This window comes from Tinamus guttatus, unplaced genomic scaffold (genome assembly GCF_059628265.1).
Source record: "Tinamus guttatus ecotype Peru unplaced genomic scaffold, ASM5962826v1 Tinamus_guttatus_pri_ptg000010l, whole genome shotgun sequence".
Classification (NCBI taxonomy): domain Eukaryota; kingdom Metazoa; phylum Chordata; class Aves; order Tinamiformes; family Tinamidae; genus Tinamus; species Tinamus guttatus.
In genome coordinates, this window is record NW_028288544.1 from 4,173,503 (window position 1) to 4,189,351 (window position 15,849).

General features: G+C 39.0%; 1 protein-coding gene across 2 annotated transcripts in view; it reads right to left on the reverse strand.

Moving 5' to 3' along the window:
- Positions 1-5,359: 5,359 nt before the first annotated feature.
- The window catches only part of ROS1 (ROS proto-oncogene 1, receptor tyrosine kinase), a 70,892-nt gene continuing 60,402 nt past the window's right edge, over positions 5,360-15,849 (reverse strand). For both annotated transcript variants that reach the window (XM_088522141.1, XM_088522134.1), the window contains exon 44: positions 5,360-5,580. In XM_088522141.1, coding sequence (XP_088378267.1) covers positions 5,435-5,580 — 146 coding nt within the window. In that variant the 3' untranslated portion in view covers positions 5,360-5,434. The remainder of the gene's footprint in view (positions 5,581-15,849) is intronic.

Consider the following 15,849-nt stretch of genomic DNA (forward strand, 5'->3'; position numbering starts at 1 on the left):
TAACAAACACTAAATGGCTCAGACCAGCAGGCAAAATAGAAGAAGAAAAACCAGAAGAGCCAGCTATATCAACAGCATGCAAAAGGGACTGATATCTAAATAGACAGTTGCTATTTTACAGTAGAGATAGTAAAAGGCAGTCATCCACATCCTCCAAATTGAAGATGTCATCTGAAGAAGAAGTTAACACATTATAAAAAACGTTATCTTATACAGTATCAGTCATGTCACTGGCAATAATGACAATATTTTGGCATAGCCACTTGGCCTTTGAAGCACTGGGTTTCTTGTTATTTATTAGAGTTAAACCATAATGCCAGAAGTGCCAAGTGTCATTATAAATAGAGCCATGATAGTTTGAAAAATCCACTTGGCATGCGAGCTCCTGCAGCTCACTCCAACGCACACGCATGTGTGAGAAAACTTTCATAAAACAACTAAAAACTGAATTAGAACTTTTTAATTACTAACAGAGGTTCTTTCATGGACAACTATTCTTGAATCTATTATAGCCAAGACTAGCTTTGTGCAGAGAAGAGGTAAGTTTGAGTATAGAAGAAGGCTTGCCCTCAGGAAGAATGTGTGAGAGAACCATATTTTGAGGCACCTTTGGGATTTTATTAGTCTTGTTATTGAGTATGCCATGAAAGCTGAGGAAAAAGAGCTTTGCCAAGTTGTGAGGAACCTTCTGCTCTCAAGCCGGGGTTCTGGCTAGAGCTTCTCAGGGAAGTGAGGCTGCAGTGCACACTGCTCTTGCCACCCCTGTCCCCATCACACTCTTTGGAGGTGAGATGCTTCTAGAAAGCACCTGGGTTGGCAGTATAATAGCACAACCTTCCTCCTTTCCGCTGGTCATTTGAAAGTTCTCTGAATCTTGGCACAATGCTGTTAAGCTACAGACGATGGAGTCTCCCAGAGTAAACTAGACCTGAACTTTAAATATGAAATATTTAAAAAAGCATCTTAATGCTCCACATTTTTTCAGTCCTGTGCTATTCATTACTAAGAAACCATGACAAGCCAAACTCTGTTTTCCCTTTCCCATCACCTCTTAGGAATTCCTCCTCTCGAGTTCTTTAAGTTTGTTTGCTCTTTGGAGCTCCCGACAGCCACTTTGCCTTAGCTCTCGTCTTACATTAATGAGTTTCTTCCATAAGGCATCTGTTTATGATTGTAGGATCTTGATTATAGTCAGAAATGGAAAGAGTCAGACAACCCATTTTTAGGCAGATTGCTCACTGATGTGCTGGGTCAACATCTCTTGCGAGCAACTCTGAAAAAGAAAAATGTAATGATGGGTAGGTGTTGCCTGGTGTAGGGGCTGAGCATAGTAGACCTGCTATGCCTTAAAACATAGAAACATTGCTACTGCAAATTTTACCTTAGTAAATAAATAATACCTACTGATTCTATCCCAGCCCTTCACTTTTAAAAAATATTTTACACATATCAATTAATTACCACAGCACCTATGGTATGCATTAGTAAATAATATTCATAGGCAATAGTAAATATTCTTCACCCACTCATATGGATGTCAAATTTGTACTTGAGAGATTAGGCAAGTCATCTAAAGCCATTTAGATGCCCATGTCTGTCCAAGCATGGTTCAAAATTCAGTCATTGACAGTTGAGAGTCTGGCACTAGCAGGTCACCAGTGGCATCCCATCTGAAGCATGTTAACCACTGCAGCTCCGATATCTCACCAAGTGACTGCACTGGTATCAAGGAGTAAGGAAGAGCCTGAGATGAGACATTCCCCTGGATGAACCTCACTTGGGCTCACCTGATCAACTCAACAAGACAAACATCTAACAAGAAAAGAGAGATTAAAAATTGAAAAGCCACCAGATTCTGAAAAAAGTCAAAAATCAATCTCATACAGTTCGACTTAGTTAATGGGCTTTGGAAAACACTCTTCTGCCTCACAAGCTAATGGAGTTCTCTGAACTGATCTACAAACATGGAAAGGGATGCTCCAGCTGAAATAGTCTAACTGGATTTCCAGAAGGTTTCCTGTAAAGGCCTCCACCAAACATTTTTAAGGAGGCTAATTTTTCCATATGTGGAAGTCTTATCACCTGGATACATAACTGTCTAAAAGACTAGAGAAAAAGCATAGACGTAAATGGTCAGCTCCTGGAAGGAAAGGGATTCGCCAGGAGAACATCACAGGAGGTACTTGCATCATTTGGTATAGTCAGAAGCAGCATGATTGGAGGGACAGGACACTAGGACAGTGAGGAGGAGGCCCAGATGTGAGGAAATGCAGAAGGAGCTCGCACACCTGAGTGACCAGGAAATAAAACAGCAGGTGAAATTCAAACATATTATGATCCAAAGCGAAAGTGAAGTAACATATCAAAATTATAGTCATAACTTCACAAACAAAAGAGTGAGTTCTGAGATGGCCATGTTCACTCAGAAATAACAAATGAGGTTATGATAAAGAATTCCTTAAAAATATTATCTCAGAACTCAGATCAAAATGCAGATAAAATAGAAGGGACAATTAAGAAAGAAACTGAGAAGAAATGTGAAAACACTCTTATGCCTCTGTATAAGGCATCTTGAATACTGTGTATAGTTCAGATCTCCATCTCTCAAAAAGGAATTACATTTTTAAAATGTGCAATACAAATAACCCTGCATAATATTCCCCCCTAAATGCTGGGTGACAGGAGGAATGTTCACAGCACAGAAAGTGGCCTGGATCTCCGTGGAGTGGGAGAGGGGACAACAGTTCGGTCACAAGTGTGGTAATGATGCAGAAGCTCACAACATGCCAGTTTGTAACCAATAACAGAAGGAGGAGGTGTCTAATACTCTGAAAAGCTCTGATAAATCCAAGCCTGATCCATGTGACAGAAAAAAAGTGCATCAGTGCTGTTCATATTGAAAATGCAGATTTTGCATATAAAAGGTTACTACTTAACCTTCGCAAGAGTGTGAGCTATAGTTCTAACTTTTCCTGCACATACTCTTTTCTAGAATTTCATTAATAGCAAGGTAAAGCACTCTCTTGACATTGAGGTTTAAAAGCATCTTCCTTTGGATCTTAACTTCTCATATTGCTGGGATGTTGCTTTTGCATTAGCTCACATCAACTTAATTACATTTAAAGTAGCACTGTTATTCACATTTCTCTCCACTTTGAATTCTTATTTGAACAAGATTTTTTCAACACCATGCCAGGCATTAGCTCTGGATGGCTGATGCTTGTGAGGCCACAGTTTTGCACTGCACTGAAATAACCAAAATTTTCTTGTAATTACTAAGTCAGCGCTTACTGACCTCATGCCAAATCTTGAGAAGCTAAACACTGTGAGGCAGTTTCTCCACTGCTATTTATCAGCATAGCTTAACATATTTAACTTGACTTACAGTAGATGGAGATTGCACCCATCTACTTTATAATCGTCTGTGAATGAAGCTTTTATTAAGAACCTTTCCAACTTGCTGACAGCAATTGCTACACTCAGTACATTTATGATTCAGACCTCAAACGTCACCTGCTGATTCCTCCAGTCTTTTCAGAAGGAATCTTCCCAGGAGGGGCCTCTCCTTTTATTTGGATGTCTTCCTCTGGCTAACAAGGGAAGTCAGGAAGAATTCACTTACTAAATGGAAATCACATCCTGACCTGGTCTCACTATATGCCTTAGAGAAGGTAAAATACATCGTATTTTGTAGTGTTTGTGTGTGTGTGCGTGTATACAGTGAATACATATAATGTTTATCTTCCGATCACACTAATCTTGTCATGTGCCACTGACTCTCGTTCACCTACCAACCCAGTTTCCCCATGTTGGATTGGCTCTTACATAACTCTTTTCCAACCAAGACCTATTCAGGAGACTAAATCCACTTGAGTTATCATACCACAGACACAGTCAAGAGGCCCTTGAAAGGCACTGTCAAGACAAACTTCTTGACAGGATTCAAGATTTCTGCTAAAGAGATCGTAGGAGGTCACATTGATTTTGAAAACCTTTGTGACTGTCTGACTAAGCAGTTTTCCTGTTAGTAGAATTACACGTGAATGTGAAATCACCCAGGTGTGATGGCTGCAGAACTTCCTGGTTTCTGTCTAATACATGGTACTGTTTAGCAAACGTTGCTCCTGTTTAAGCTATTAAAATGAAAGGAATGGCTGTATAATCAATCAATCAATCAATCATCACTTGACAAGGATGGAAATATTATACCATTATTTATTTATTTATTGGTCACTCATGGTATGATGAGCATAATTCAGGAAAAAAAAGTGCTGGAAGTGCTGCAATTGTTACTACCAAATCCTGTTTTTATGTCTCTTGGTAGATGACTACGACAATTTATAAATATAATTATAGTCCATTTAAATGGACCTTGCTAGAATTTTGCAAGATGTTAATTCAAAATCATTCTATTTTTTATCTTGTTGGAGTAAAATCCCCAAAAGGTTTTTGAGGATTTCCTGTTGTACTGCACTATATCTCCATTTAAGAAACTTTTGAATCCTAATTTCATTTTGGTGGGATATCTTAAAAATCCAGAGATACTGTTTCTACTTCCTGCCAGTGTCCCACATTATCACATATTTGCATAAAAGCAGGCATGATTATAGATTACTGACAGATTACTATTCATTAAGAATACCTTATTGTTACCTTCTATTTAGCATTCATTTTTCTGTCGTGTTATTGATTTGACGTCCAAACACATCAGGGAAAAACTTTTCCCTTTGTTCAAAGGTGCAGTCTAATATGAGATGAGAGGAGATTTAAAAGGAAAAGGACAAGAAATGTGAGAATAGAGGCTCATCTAGAGTCACAGATCAATTGCTGTGCAATTTAACATACAACATGATTAAAAAGATATTTTTTAAATTAAATAATAAACAATCTCCAGCAGTGAAAAACCCAGACACCTTTCTTCAGTTGTTTTCCGATTTGGCGTCCATAAAATCACAATTAGAACTTAAGTTATTTTTTCCAGTCCATAAAATCTGCACCCCCCTTTTTTTTTTCTACACAAGAGTAAACATATTTCAACTGTATTTGTTTTCATGAGCCAGTGGATCCTGTTGATAGAACTGCATGCCAGGACTCCTTTTCAAGCAGGACAGTGTGTGTGCCAAGATGTACAAAAAAAAAAAGAGAAACATGTGGTGGAGTAAAGCTGATCAACATAACTGTAAAATCATTTGTCATCTGCTTACTAGCTTTATTCCCCTAAACTATGAGCTGTGAAACACCCAAACCATAATGTTTAGAAAATCTAAAGGTATATAATCATTCCCTTACTCTCCTACAAATCATTCACTACCTTACAATACTTTCCATCAGTCTAAATATTTTAGTATTTTCTTTTTTTTAATAAGTCTTTATGACAAAGTGCACAGTGTTTTTCTTTACATATGTCTTCTTTTGTAGAGCTTTCTCAACAGACTTAACTGAGTTCAGCAGAACTGATGATTTCTTGATCTTGGTTGCCATCTTTGACGAGTACCAAATAATTTAAGCCTTCTTGATTCTTTGTTTCCATTAATGTGGCTGAGAGAATACTGTCCGAATCTGCACACAGAACATCGCTATCTGCATTTAAAACAAAAACAGCCCAGTGATACACATGCAGTATTAGAAAGCAAAGGAAGTCAGACAGTTGGTGGAGAAAGTTTGTCTAGTGACCATATAAGGAGTGACTGATGATTCAAATTTTTTTTCTGCTACAGCCTGCGTGGATTATACCTTTACCCAAATCACTTAGGGATGGTTGCTCATCACCACTCATACCCACCACAGGTAGTAAAACCATTATGAATATATGATTTACTTCTGGTAGTAAGGATGCCCTACATACAATCAATGTGATTTTAACCTGTACCATAATATAACATAATATAATATTAAAGTGTCTTGTAATACAGGCTGTTTTCTACCTACCAAATTATAATAAGTTTTCTTTCTAGAAGATTTACAGTATTCTGTCTATCTAGAAGCTTAAACTTGAAAATCCATCATGTTTTTCCCAGTTCTAACAATTTTTATTTGCTGAATCTATAGCAAGGAGTATATCTCTTTTTTTAATGCAAAAATAATTAACTAAAGGCTCAAGTTATTATTGTTGCTATTTCATATATTTATTCTTAGCAACACATACCTTTTTTTTATTACAGTCCCTCCTTATTTTACTTCACAACTGGAAAATGAAGCATGTGACATGCAGGGTCATCTACTCGTAAGAATAACAAGCATTGTACAGTTGCACCAGGCAACATACAGTTTATTATGTCACTATAATCACTGCCTCCCCCTTCCCAAGCAAGGTATGAAGTCAGAAGTCTGTTCCACATGCTAGAGTCAATTAGGAAAGATTATCAGGAAAAATATGAAAGAGAATTTTAATTTAAGAAGGCTATTACAGAGATGAGGATTGGGATACAGAACAGACTGTATTCACATACCGCAGTGACTGACAGCTACAAAAAATCATTTGATACTCACTTTGTCAGTTCAGGACTATTATGGCAATATTTAGTAATTCAATCCTCAGCAAGCCTTCACCAACCAGCTTTTCTTTGTACTTGGTTTTTGTTTAATAAACCTTTTAATGGAAACCCTCAGGGGCAAGCTGCTTTGGAAAAAGGCATGTTGGCAAATGCTGAAGGGCAAGTTTGTAGCAAACTCTTAAGAGAGAAACCTTAAAATAAGGACTCAAGTAAAACCGGGTATTTACAGACCAGACATATGCCGGCTGACCTGCCTAAGTATAGAACACTAGAGGAGCATTCAGATTTGTTTCCTGTATAAGTATCTGGAACTGATGAGGTGATGTTTACACAAATGTGAGCATGAGGTCATTGAGATATTTTTACCAGATATATAGATACATTACTAATTCTTTCCCCAACAGGTCTGAAAAACTACCGAATATACAAAATATTATAATCCTCTTTTAGCCTGCATGCCATTGCATTTCTCATTATATAGAAAAAAAAGAAAGAAAAAAAAAGGTAAAAATCAAACAACTTGCCTTGGTTTTTGCTTTTTGAACTTTGCAGACAAAATAAGCAAGAAAGACTTTCCAGAATATGCATTTCAGTATTCAAACACAGGAAGAATATAAAGAGGGTATCCTTTCTCCTGTGATATGACACAGATAAGCTACTTTCATAATGAGATTTTGGTTGCATATGCCCTTTCCTTCACTGCCATGTCTCTTCCTGTTAGCAGAGCATTCGGCACCCAGGAAAGCTTAGTGCTACACAAACTGCTGTACAAGCCGAAAAGTCTGTGCAAATACGTCAAATTATGGAATGCAAGGCTTGCCTCTCATGCAAGTCAGCAGAGCAAGCAAATCATTTTTGTTCACTTATATGTTGTATGTGTTGTATGGAGAAGAAGACACTGAAAATGAGCAATTGAGAGAAAAAAAAACAGTATGGTGCTGAATTTTCCCAAACACATGAGAAACAGAAGCAACACCAACACTAGGAAGCCATAAACCATGACCAGCAATGGAGAGAAGTATGAATAATCTTAAAAATCCTTTGCAAAAAAACATAAGAATTTAAAGGAAGGTAGAAAGAAGCTGGCGTGGGGAGGCAGGTCAGCATATTCATGAGATATCATTATTTTCTTTTCAGTTTTAACATTGCTAAAATTAGTTGATTGATGTATAGTCATGCTGGGTTATACGTGATTAAATGCAGGATAAACCATGTGATGTGATCCCCTCAGATTTCACAAGCGAAGCCTGGCTGAGCCAACAAAACGCCCTGAGAGAAGGCCTCCAAGGAACACCTTCATGGAATCTGAAGTCGTGCTGGGAAGTCAACTCCAAACGCTTAAATCCTGCCGGGTTATCTACACTGTAGACTGCTGCATAGTGTAGAGTTACCCATGTTAGCTTTAAACAACCTTCTCCAGGCCAAGCAACAGGCCAAGTTGAGGTCTACAGAAGTTAAGTATACTGAGAAGAAGGTTCCCCACTCTACTCTGTGCTCTCACAGGTAGGCTCCTTCCAAAAACCCGAATGACATGTTCAAAGCTCTGCACTATAGTTGCATAGACACCTGTCTCAGGTGCTAATTGCATACGATCTTGACCCTTCCGGACGCTTTCCCTTTAAGCACAACATCCTAGCCAAGTTGTAGGGAAATTAAATACAACACACATTCTTCAGGGGTGGGCAACAACCTTGCTCCAAAGAACACCATACCAAGTGGTCCAAGAAACTATGACTTCCTGGCTCATGCTAGAGAGAGATGGAGGGCTTTTTTGCTTAATCTCCTCCAAGGAGACTGGTGCTGATCTAGAAAATATGTATTTCCCACTTTAAATCTCGGCCTCTTGCTTGGCTGTACCAAGCTAGCATGTGGCGCCAACCAGGCCTCTCAGACGTGTCATGGATACCACCTCAGGACAGGAGAAAAGCAATCACGGAGTGTATTTCAGTACCTGCTTGGTAGGCTGTGTGTACTTACTAAATGTTTTGAACCCTTCTGCAGAAGGGTACAAATCTTTATCTTTAAGATGTCTGGCTAAGCAGATGGTTTGGAGAGAGTTTTATTTCAGAAGATGACAACATATCAGAAAAAAAAATGTCAGTACAAACACTGATTGATAGATCTACAGATACTAACAAAGAGATCTAGGGATACTAACCTTCTACTAAAACTATTTTGGAGCCAGGTCCTCAGCTAGTGCGAATTAATATAGCTCCATAGAAACCAGTGGGACTCCAGTGATTTACACTAGCTAGGTATTTACTCTGAGATGTTAATAATTCTAGGAAATACATTTGCATACATTTCCTAGCAGCTTTGATAGGAGAAGGATCACCTATTTCAGAAGTGCAGTCACATTTACTTTTTTTTCCAAATAAAATCCTCTTTTTTTTTTTCTCATACATGTTAGGTTCTGCCCTTTTTCTCTTCCATACACTTCATGTGCTAGTGAACAAGAGACTTGTTGGTTTATGGGAATGGCAAAAAGATGTACCCCATAGTGAACATGTTCAAAACAAATGCTTAAATACTTATCTTTGTTTAATAAATATAAAAGGTGAAAAAAAATTGATTATCAAACCCTGACTTCTTCAGCTCAGCTATGTCAGTCAGAGCAAGGAGACAACTCTATGGATGGAGTATTTTATTGAAACCTGTTGACCACCTGGAACTCTAAGTGCTGTGTTTGGGCTTTTGCAAGCTTCCAGTAAGAATATAATTAGAACAAATATATATCCGTTTTAATACTTCATTCTGTATTACATATCAATGGGGATATATCCGTCTTTCCTGTCTAATGAAGCATATCATCCCACATAGCTTGAGAGTGACTCACTAGGCTTTGCCATTCTGTCAGGTGCTAATGATACTAAAAGTAAGGATTTTTCTCATCTTGTATTCTCACAGCACTAAGCTGCTTACAGCACTGACTATTTTTTATTTATTTTAATAGATTTTCCAAAGATAAATTTGTGCAAAGATAAACCTGTGTGCAAGATGCTGTCTTGAGGAATAAGCCATAAGGAATAAGATATAAGCCTGCTAGAGTAATTTATTATCACTTATTATATATTTTATTTCAAAGCCCCAAAACTTGCTTTACCTCAAAGCACAAAAGATCCATTCCACATTTATGGTTATGTAATATGGCTTTATAAAAAAAGAAAGCATTACCATTCTCCAGGGCAGAGATCAGGATTCATTTTGCCTAGTTTTAATTATTTAGACCTTATACGTCCAGTTTAAGCTCTTTGCTTAGGTTCACTCAATAGAGAGAAAGGAGGGATAACTCATGTTGTGAAGATGCTTATTTTACACACTTACCTTCAACAATATTTACTAGCACAGACTAGCACACTCTAGTCAGAGTGTGTCCTCCACATACACATGTAGTACACCAATATTAGATGTTGTTATTATAGCATTGCCTTGTCTTACCGAGTTTTTCCTCAATCTATAACAAAGTGCTACGCTCCTTTTCTAGCAACATCACACTGATCATGTGTGCTCTCAGGAAGTAAACAATATTTGTCTAGGGGACAAATAAGAAATTGTCACTGCAACAAGTGCCCCGTTGCCTGCAGTGCTGTAGCCCCTCGCTGTTTTGGAAGAAGCCTTTTTGCTGACCTCTGCTGGCTTTGGGTCAGTCCCTTGCTAAGGAAATGGGGAAGAGGATTACTGACCTGCAGAAAATACAAAGGTGACTAGATACAGGGTTTAAGAACAGTCTCTTATCTGCACATCTGCTTTAGAGAAGTTTCCGTTTGTCCAGGTGATTACTTCAAATCCAGAGAGGTGTGCAGAATAGTTTTTAAAAAGTAACCGGTTTTAGGAAAATAAACTGATGACACTTATGTGGGGAACAGAAAACAAGTACTATTCAGCCAGCAAAGACAGCAGAAATGTAGGTAAATGTGAAATCACTAAACCCAGATTTTAATACCAAATCCCCCTCAACACAAAGTTTTGCACCAAGATTTTAAAGGATGTAATGACTTTTTACTGAGCACTTTACTTGCTGAAAAAAAGTAAATACTCTAAATGACTGGCTTTGGAAAGAAAAGCAAAACAAGGAGAAATTACTGAAGTCTGTTTTGTCTTCCTTCATTTTTCAAGGGGCATCTCCAATTTATGGATTAAAGCAGATCTTTTGAATGCCAATTTTTTTTTTTAACTCTTTCTTTTAAAAAAAAGTCCTTTCAGTAAAACAAAATACTGTGGGCAATTACAACCAGCTTTCAAGGGATTTTTTTTTGTTTATTTCGGTTGCTATTCATATCCACTCAAGCCAAAAGCATTTCTCCCAAATACTTTCTTTTCTGTTCAAAGAATGAACTAAAGAAAAACTGATTCACACAGTTTTACTAAGGAAAAAGACCTCTGCACATTAACAGCTGTTTTATTATGTGAATTTGATAAACAGCACAGAAGAAATATTTTGGGGCAATAGATTTGAAGATGGAAGTTGTCCCCCATCCACAAAATGGCTACAAGATCAGCCCAAAAGGCTGTCCTGGATCTCCTCAGGCTTGTTTCAACTGCTTTACATCTGCTCCCATCAGAGGAGCCACTTCCAGCAGTAACCAGGTAATGATCTGACAAAATTTCTGAGCAAATACAAGTTTTCTTTCCAGATCCAAAGTGGGTTACGGAGAGCACTTAGCAGCAGCACTACTAAGAGCAGCCCTCCAAGGCCACCAAGGCAAGGAGCCACTCGACCCTTTAATGCCCACTTGCCTGATTTAGGCAAAGAAGTTTGCCAGAAGAAACAGGTGTTTCCATCCATAAAGAGGACACATTTGGAACTGAAAAAAAAATCAGTGCTGTCTTGAAAGGGCATAGAAGTACTTTTTTTTTTTGCACAAGAGTAAAAAGCTATGTCTGCAAACATTACTTTCACAGAAATTTTAGGACAATTCTATTAGTACGACGATTCATGACACTGCACTTTTTTGGAAGGACGGTCTTATGTTTCAGCACAGAATAGGGGACTTGGATGATTTGGGAGTTGATATAGCATTTACTTTAATTTCTGTCTGATTCAAAACCATTTAGGTAAGCCCTCCAGCTGGCAACTGCTTCCCTCACTCAGAATATGTTGTTCATGAGTCTTGCCTGCCTACAGTCAGTGTCCTGGGAAAGCATGTAAGAGTAAGGACAACTTCTAACTTGGCTGAGCTCGGATCTGCCCCAATGTAGAGCACCTGCAGCAACCACTGGGACTGGTTCAGGCCCCACCAATAAAATGAAGCAGGAACAGGGAATAGATGGATGCAGGTGCATGACTCTGATACCCCTTCCAGTTGAAATGAGTGAGAGGAAAATGAGGAAGTACCCAGAGTTCCAGCAGAAATGCAGAAAGCATTAAGAACAGCTAGGACTTTATAAAATACTCCTTGCAGTGCTTGTTCTGCAGTCGGATACCCAAGAGAAAGAGGCCAGTGTTCTCCCGCCTGAGATGTTTGTAAAACTGGGGTTGTCCTGGGACCACTGCTGCTACAACCAGAGCACTGTGCTGGTGCCTGGTCTCCAGATCCTGGAAGAGGTCCTGCCACCCATAGCCAGCCACCACAACCATCCTAGTCTCCTGCAAAGTCTGTCTCCCAAAAGGATTGCCTCCCTCCCTTCCAGGAAGCAGTGCCAGGGGCTATTGGTATTACTCAGGCATATTTGCTGCCACCTGAAGCCCCTTTCAGAGGGGTAGCTCCTGCAGTGCTAGAGCTGGTGTCCCTTTGCCATCTCTGCTCTGTCCTGTTAGCGTGCTGCCCAGGCCACCAGCATGCTGTCCCTGTTAGTGCGCCCACGCTTGCAGGCCGCATGTCACACTGCACCGGCATCTGTGCTGATGAGAAAATCTGCTGTTTTTCAGCTCTCCCACCTATGAAATAGTGATAATAGCATGCGTTGACCTGCTAACGGTGTGGCTAAATACAGGCATGTAAAGATTCAACAGAATTTGGAAGATGTATGATCCAAAGTAGGGCTAAGTATCATAGTTATTTTAAGGCCTATCATTTCACTTTGCTTGACATTTGGCTCTTTCTTTTGGAACCAGGTCTCTTGGTGAGAGCAAGCATTTCTTGGCAGGAGATTTATGACAGGAGTTTCATTACACACAAAGGCCAATGACTGCGTAACATTTTTGGAAAATGTTGTCTGGGGCAACCTATCATGGAACTGTCTTTTGGATTATTTATTTTGGCTGCAATCTTTCTACTACTACTAACACAGGAGGTACTTCATTTAGTCTCAGCTAAAAATGAATGCAAAATCAGGGTTATTCTTATCCAAAAATACTTATCTATTATAAAGCATTTTATATGTTGCAGACCAAGACATATTCAATGCTCCAAACTATTTACAACAGGGTAATTAACAGATGCATATCTTAGTCCAAAAGTCTGGATGAAACCCGAATTGCCCATTCTTGTTTAAATCAATCACTCTTCTGGAACCAGCTTTTCACCAAAATCCTTTGCAAGAGATTTACACTGCATGAAGACAAACAGCTGAACTAGTCTCTGGCCTGAGGGCTACAGAGCACCAACATGCATGTATTCCTGATCACATGATCCAGCAACATGAAAAGATTGCCAGCACCAAATACTGCGTTTCAGCTACACACAGTGCGCAGCAATGTCGAACAGGCTTATCAAGGCAGTAGTCAAGGAAAGGAGATAACCTATAGGTAAACTATGAATATATGGGTAAATAAGTATGTGTGTTGCAAGGACATGCAAAGTGTTTATTAAACGTTCAGTCTTTTGTAATACACCTATATGAACGGACAACATAAAGAAAATTCCAGCTACAGTGATGGGCATCCCCAGTGTGACAATCAGTGAAGGAGCCTGAGGAGAAATGAGGAGTTGTGAGAGTTGAGGCATGAGATGAAGAAACAGAAATATGAAAAACATGCCTTGGTTTCCCATCCCAATGCAATCCAGCAGCGGGACAGCAGAGGAACAACAGCCATGCAGAGCCTGTGGAAAGCGAAACTGGATGAGGAAACAGGGCCATAGTAGAGGGAAAGGATAAGGCAAGAGTGTGCCAGGCAAAATAGACTCTGACTTTGTGAGCTATTGCCAAAGCTCTGCCTATACTGAGTTGCCCTGCTTCCCCGATGGAGCAGATTTCATCAAATAGAGTATTATAAACAGGCATAAGGGAGCCTGATTTCAAAAACAGCCACTACTGAATATAACCTACATTATGTAGTACCACTAACTATTACTTCGGCTATCCTGAAAGTCCACTGGATGACCGTGTTTTCTGTGGTAAAATATTTTTCAAATTTAAAAAATTCAAACTTTTCATGGCAGATGTCAGTCTCAATATGTATTTTAATTTTCGATATCTTGGTCATTTCTAAGAACATTATTTTGTTCCTGGCAAACAAATTACTTTTTTTTTTTTTAAATATATATATATTTTTCTTTGTGATCTCTGCTGTGTAGGCAGAATCTTAAATTTTGGCAAACTGTTCTAGGTGACCCTGCCTGGGTTGGCGGGGTTGGAGTAAATTATCTCTAAAGGTACCTTACAACATTTCTGTGATTTTAACAGATGCTGATGCCAAAAGAATTTCTTAACTCCTTGAGTTTTCATGTGCCTGTTGTCAGTAGAGTTTGGCAACATAGAGTAAAGATGTCTAAGCTTGGAAATCACATCAGTTCAGAAGTGGATGCAAGCAGCCAAGCAGCACAGTCCCACGTGCAATGGGTGTTTTGTTATAGCAGCCATCTAAAAACTAAACAAGATCAAGTTGTTGCGTCCAAGTCCAATGTGTCAAGTCCTCTAGATTCCAGCTATCATCAATGGGCAAAACGACGAAGGGTGATTCCTTTCATATTATGATACATGTCTAAAATATGAGAGAGGTCACTCTGTGGAGACACCTGTTTCCCCTCCTGACTAAAAAGATATCTAGAAGAATATCATTGACCAGAATTCCTAGCTTCTAGACAGCTGCATTTAGGCGAGATAAAATCCATCCAAAATGTAAGGCCTATTAGCTTGGGCAAAGTGCCTAATTAATTGGCTGTACTACTTTCCTGACCCAATGCCAGGTTCAGATTTGTGCCAATTTAAGTATCTCTTTTCCCAACTCCATTATTCAGAATGAAGATGCCCTTAAAGAAACATTACATGCAAAAAGCTCTCCACTATAGGATAAAAGACTGTGAAATAAGCTGATAAAACAGGAACGTCAGCTTGCTAGGGCTAGTTTGTGTTGGCCCCGTCGTGCCTTTAATAATGTCTTTAGCCTTATAATGACCATATATTTTCCTCATGATCTCAACTGATATCCTGCACAGGCTGAGTCAAATGTATAGAGAAATTATGATGGGGTAGGATAGGCTGACACTTGTAAAATTGCATTGAGAGATAAAAGAGAGAAAACTCAGTCATCTGTTAATGAGCATTAAGATAAAGGCTGTGAATTGAATACAGGTAGAATCCTATACAAAAAGAACTCATTACTTGTATAATTAAAGACTGTATCATACCTAGAATTGACCAGGATGGGGTTTTTTAGTAACTCAATAAATACTGATGTATCAAAACTGTTGAGGTTTGAGTACAAGAGGGATGTGGAGCTGCTGGAGAGAGTCCAGCGCAGGGCTACAAGGATGATCAGGGGCCTGGAACATCTGCCCTATGAGGAGAGGCTGAGGGAGCTGGGCCTGTTCAGCCTGGAGAAGAGAAGGCTGAGAGGGGATCTAATCAGTGTATATAAATACCTCAAGGGAGGGAGTGCAGAGGACGGGGATGGTCTCTTTTCAGTGGTGGCCACTGATAGGACTAGAGGAAATGGCCGGAAACTGAAACATCAAAAATTCCATAGGAACTTAAGGAAAAATTTCTTAACAGTGAGGGTGACAGAGCACTGGAACAGGCTGCCCAGAGAGGTTGTGGAGTCTCCTTCTCTGGAGATCTTCCAAACCCGCTTGGATGCAGTCCTGTGCCACGTGCTTTAGGTGTCCCTGCGTATGCAGGGGGGTTGGACTAGATGATCTCTAGAGGTCCCTTCCAACCCTAAGCATTCTATGATTCTATTCTATGAGGGTGAATTTCCAGACCAATAATATTTTGTGAGGGAAAAGAAAAGAAAAAAAAAAACCCCACACCTCTAAATGGAAAATAACAGGAATACTTTTCAGTAGAAAATCATAGTATACAAAAGAATTAAAGTAAAAAAAAAGTTTGAAATAAAAATGAAATATTTCAATTGACAAATGCCTTCTTTATCAGATTTTGAGGTCATACTATTTATTTAGTTTTCAATTTTTACTATTTATTCACTATTTAGTGGCTCAGTTAACCACACAGTAACCGCTACAGGATGAGACAA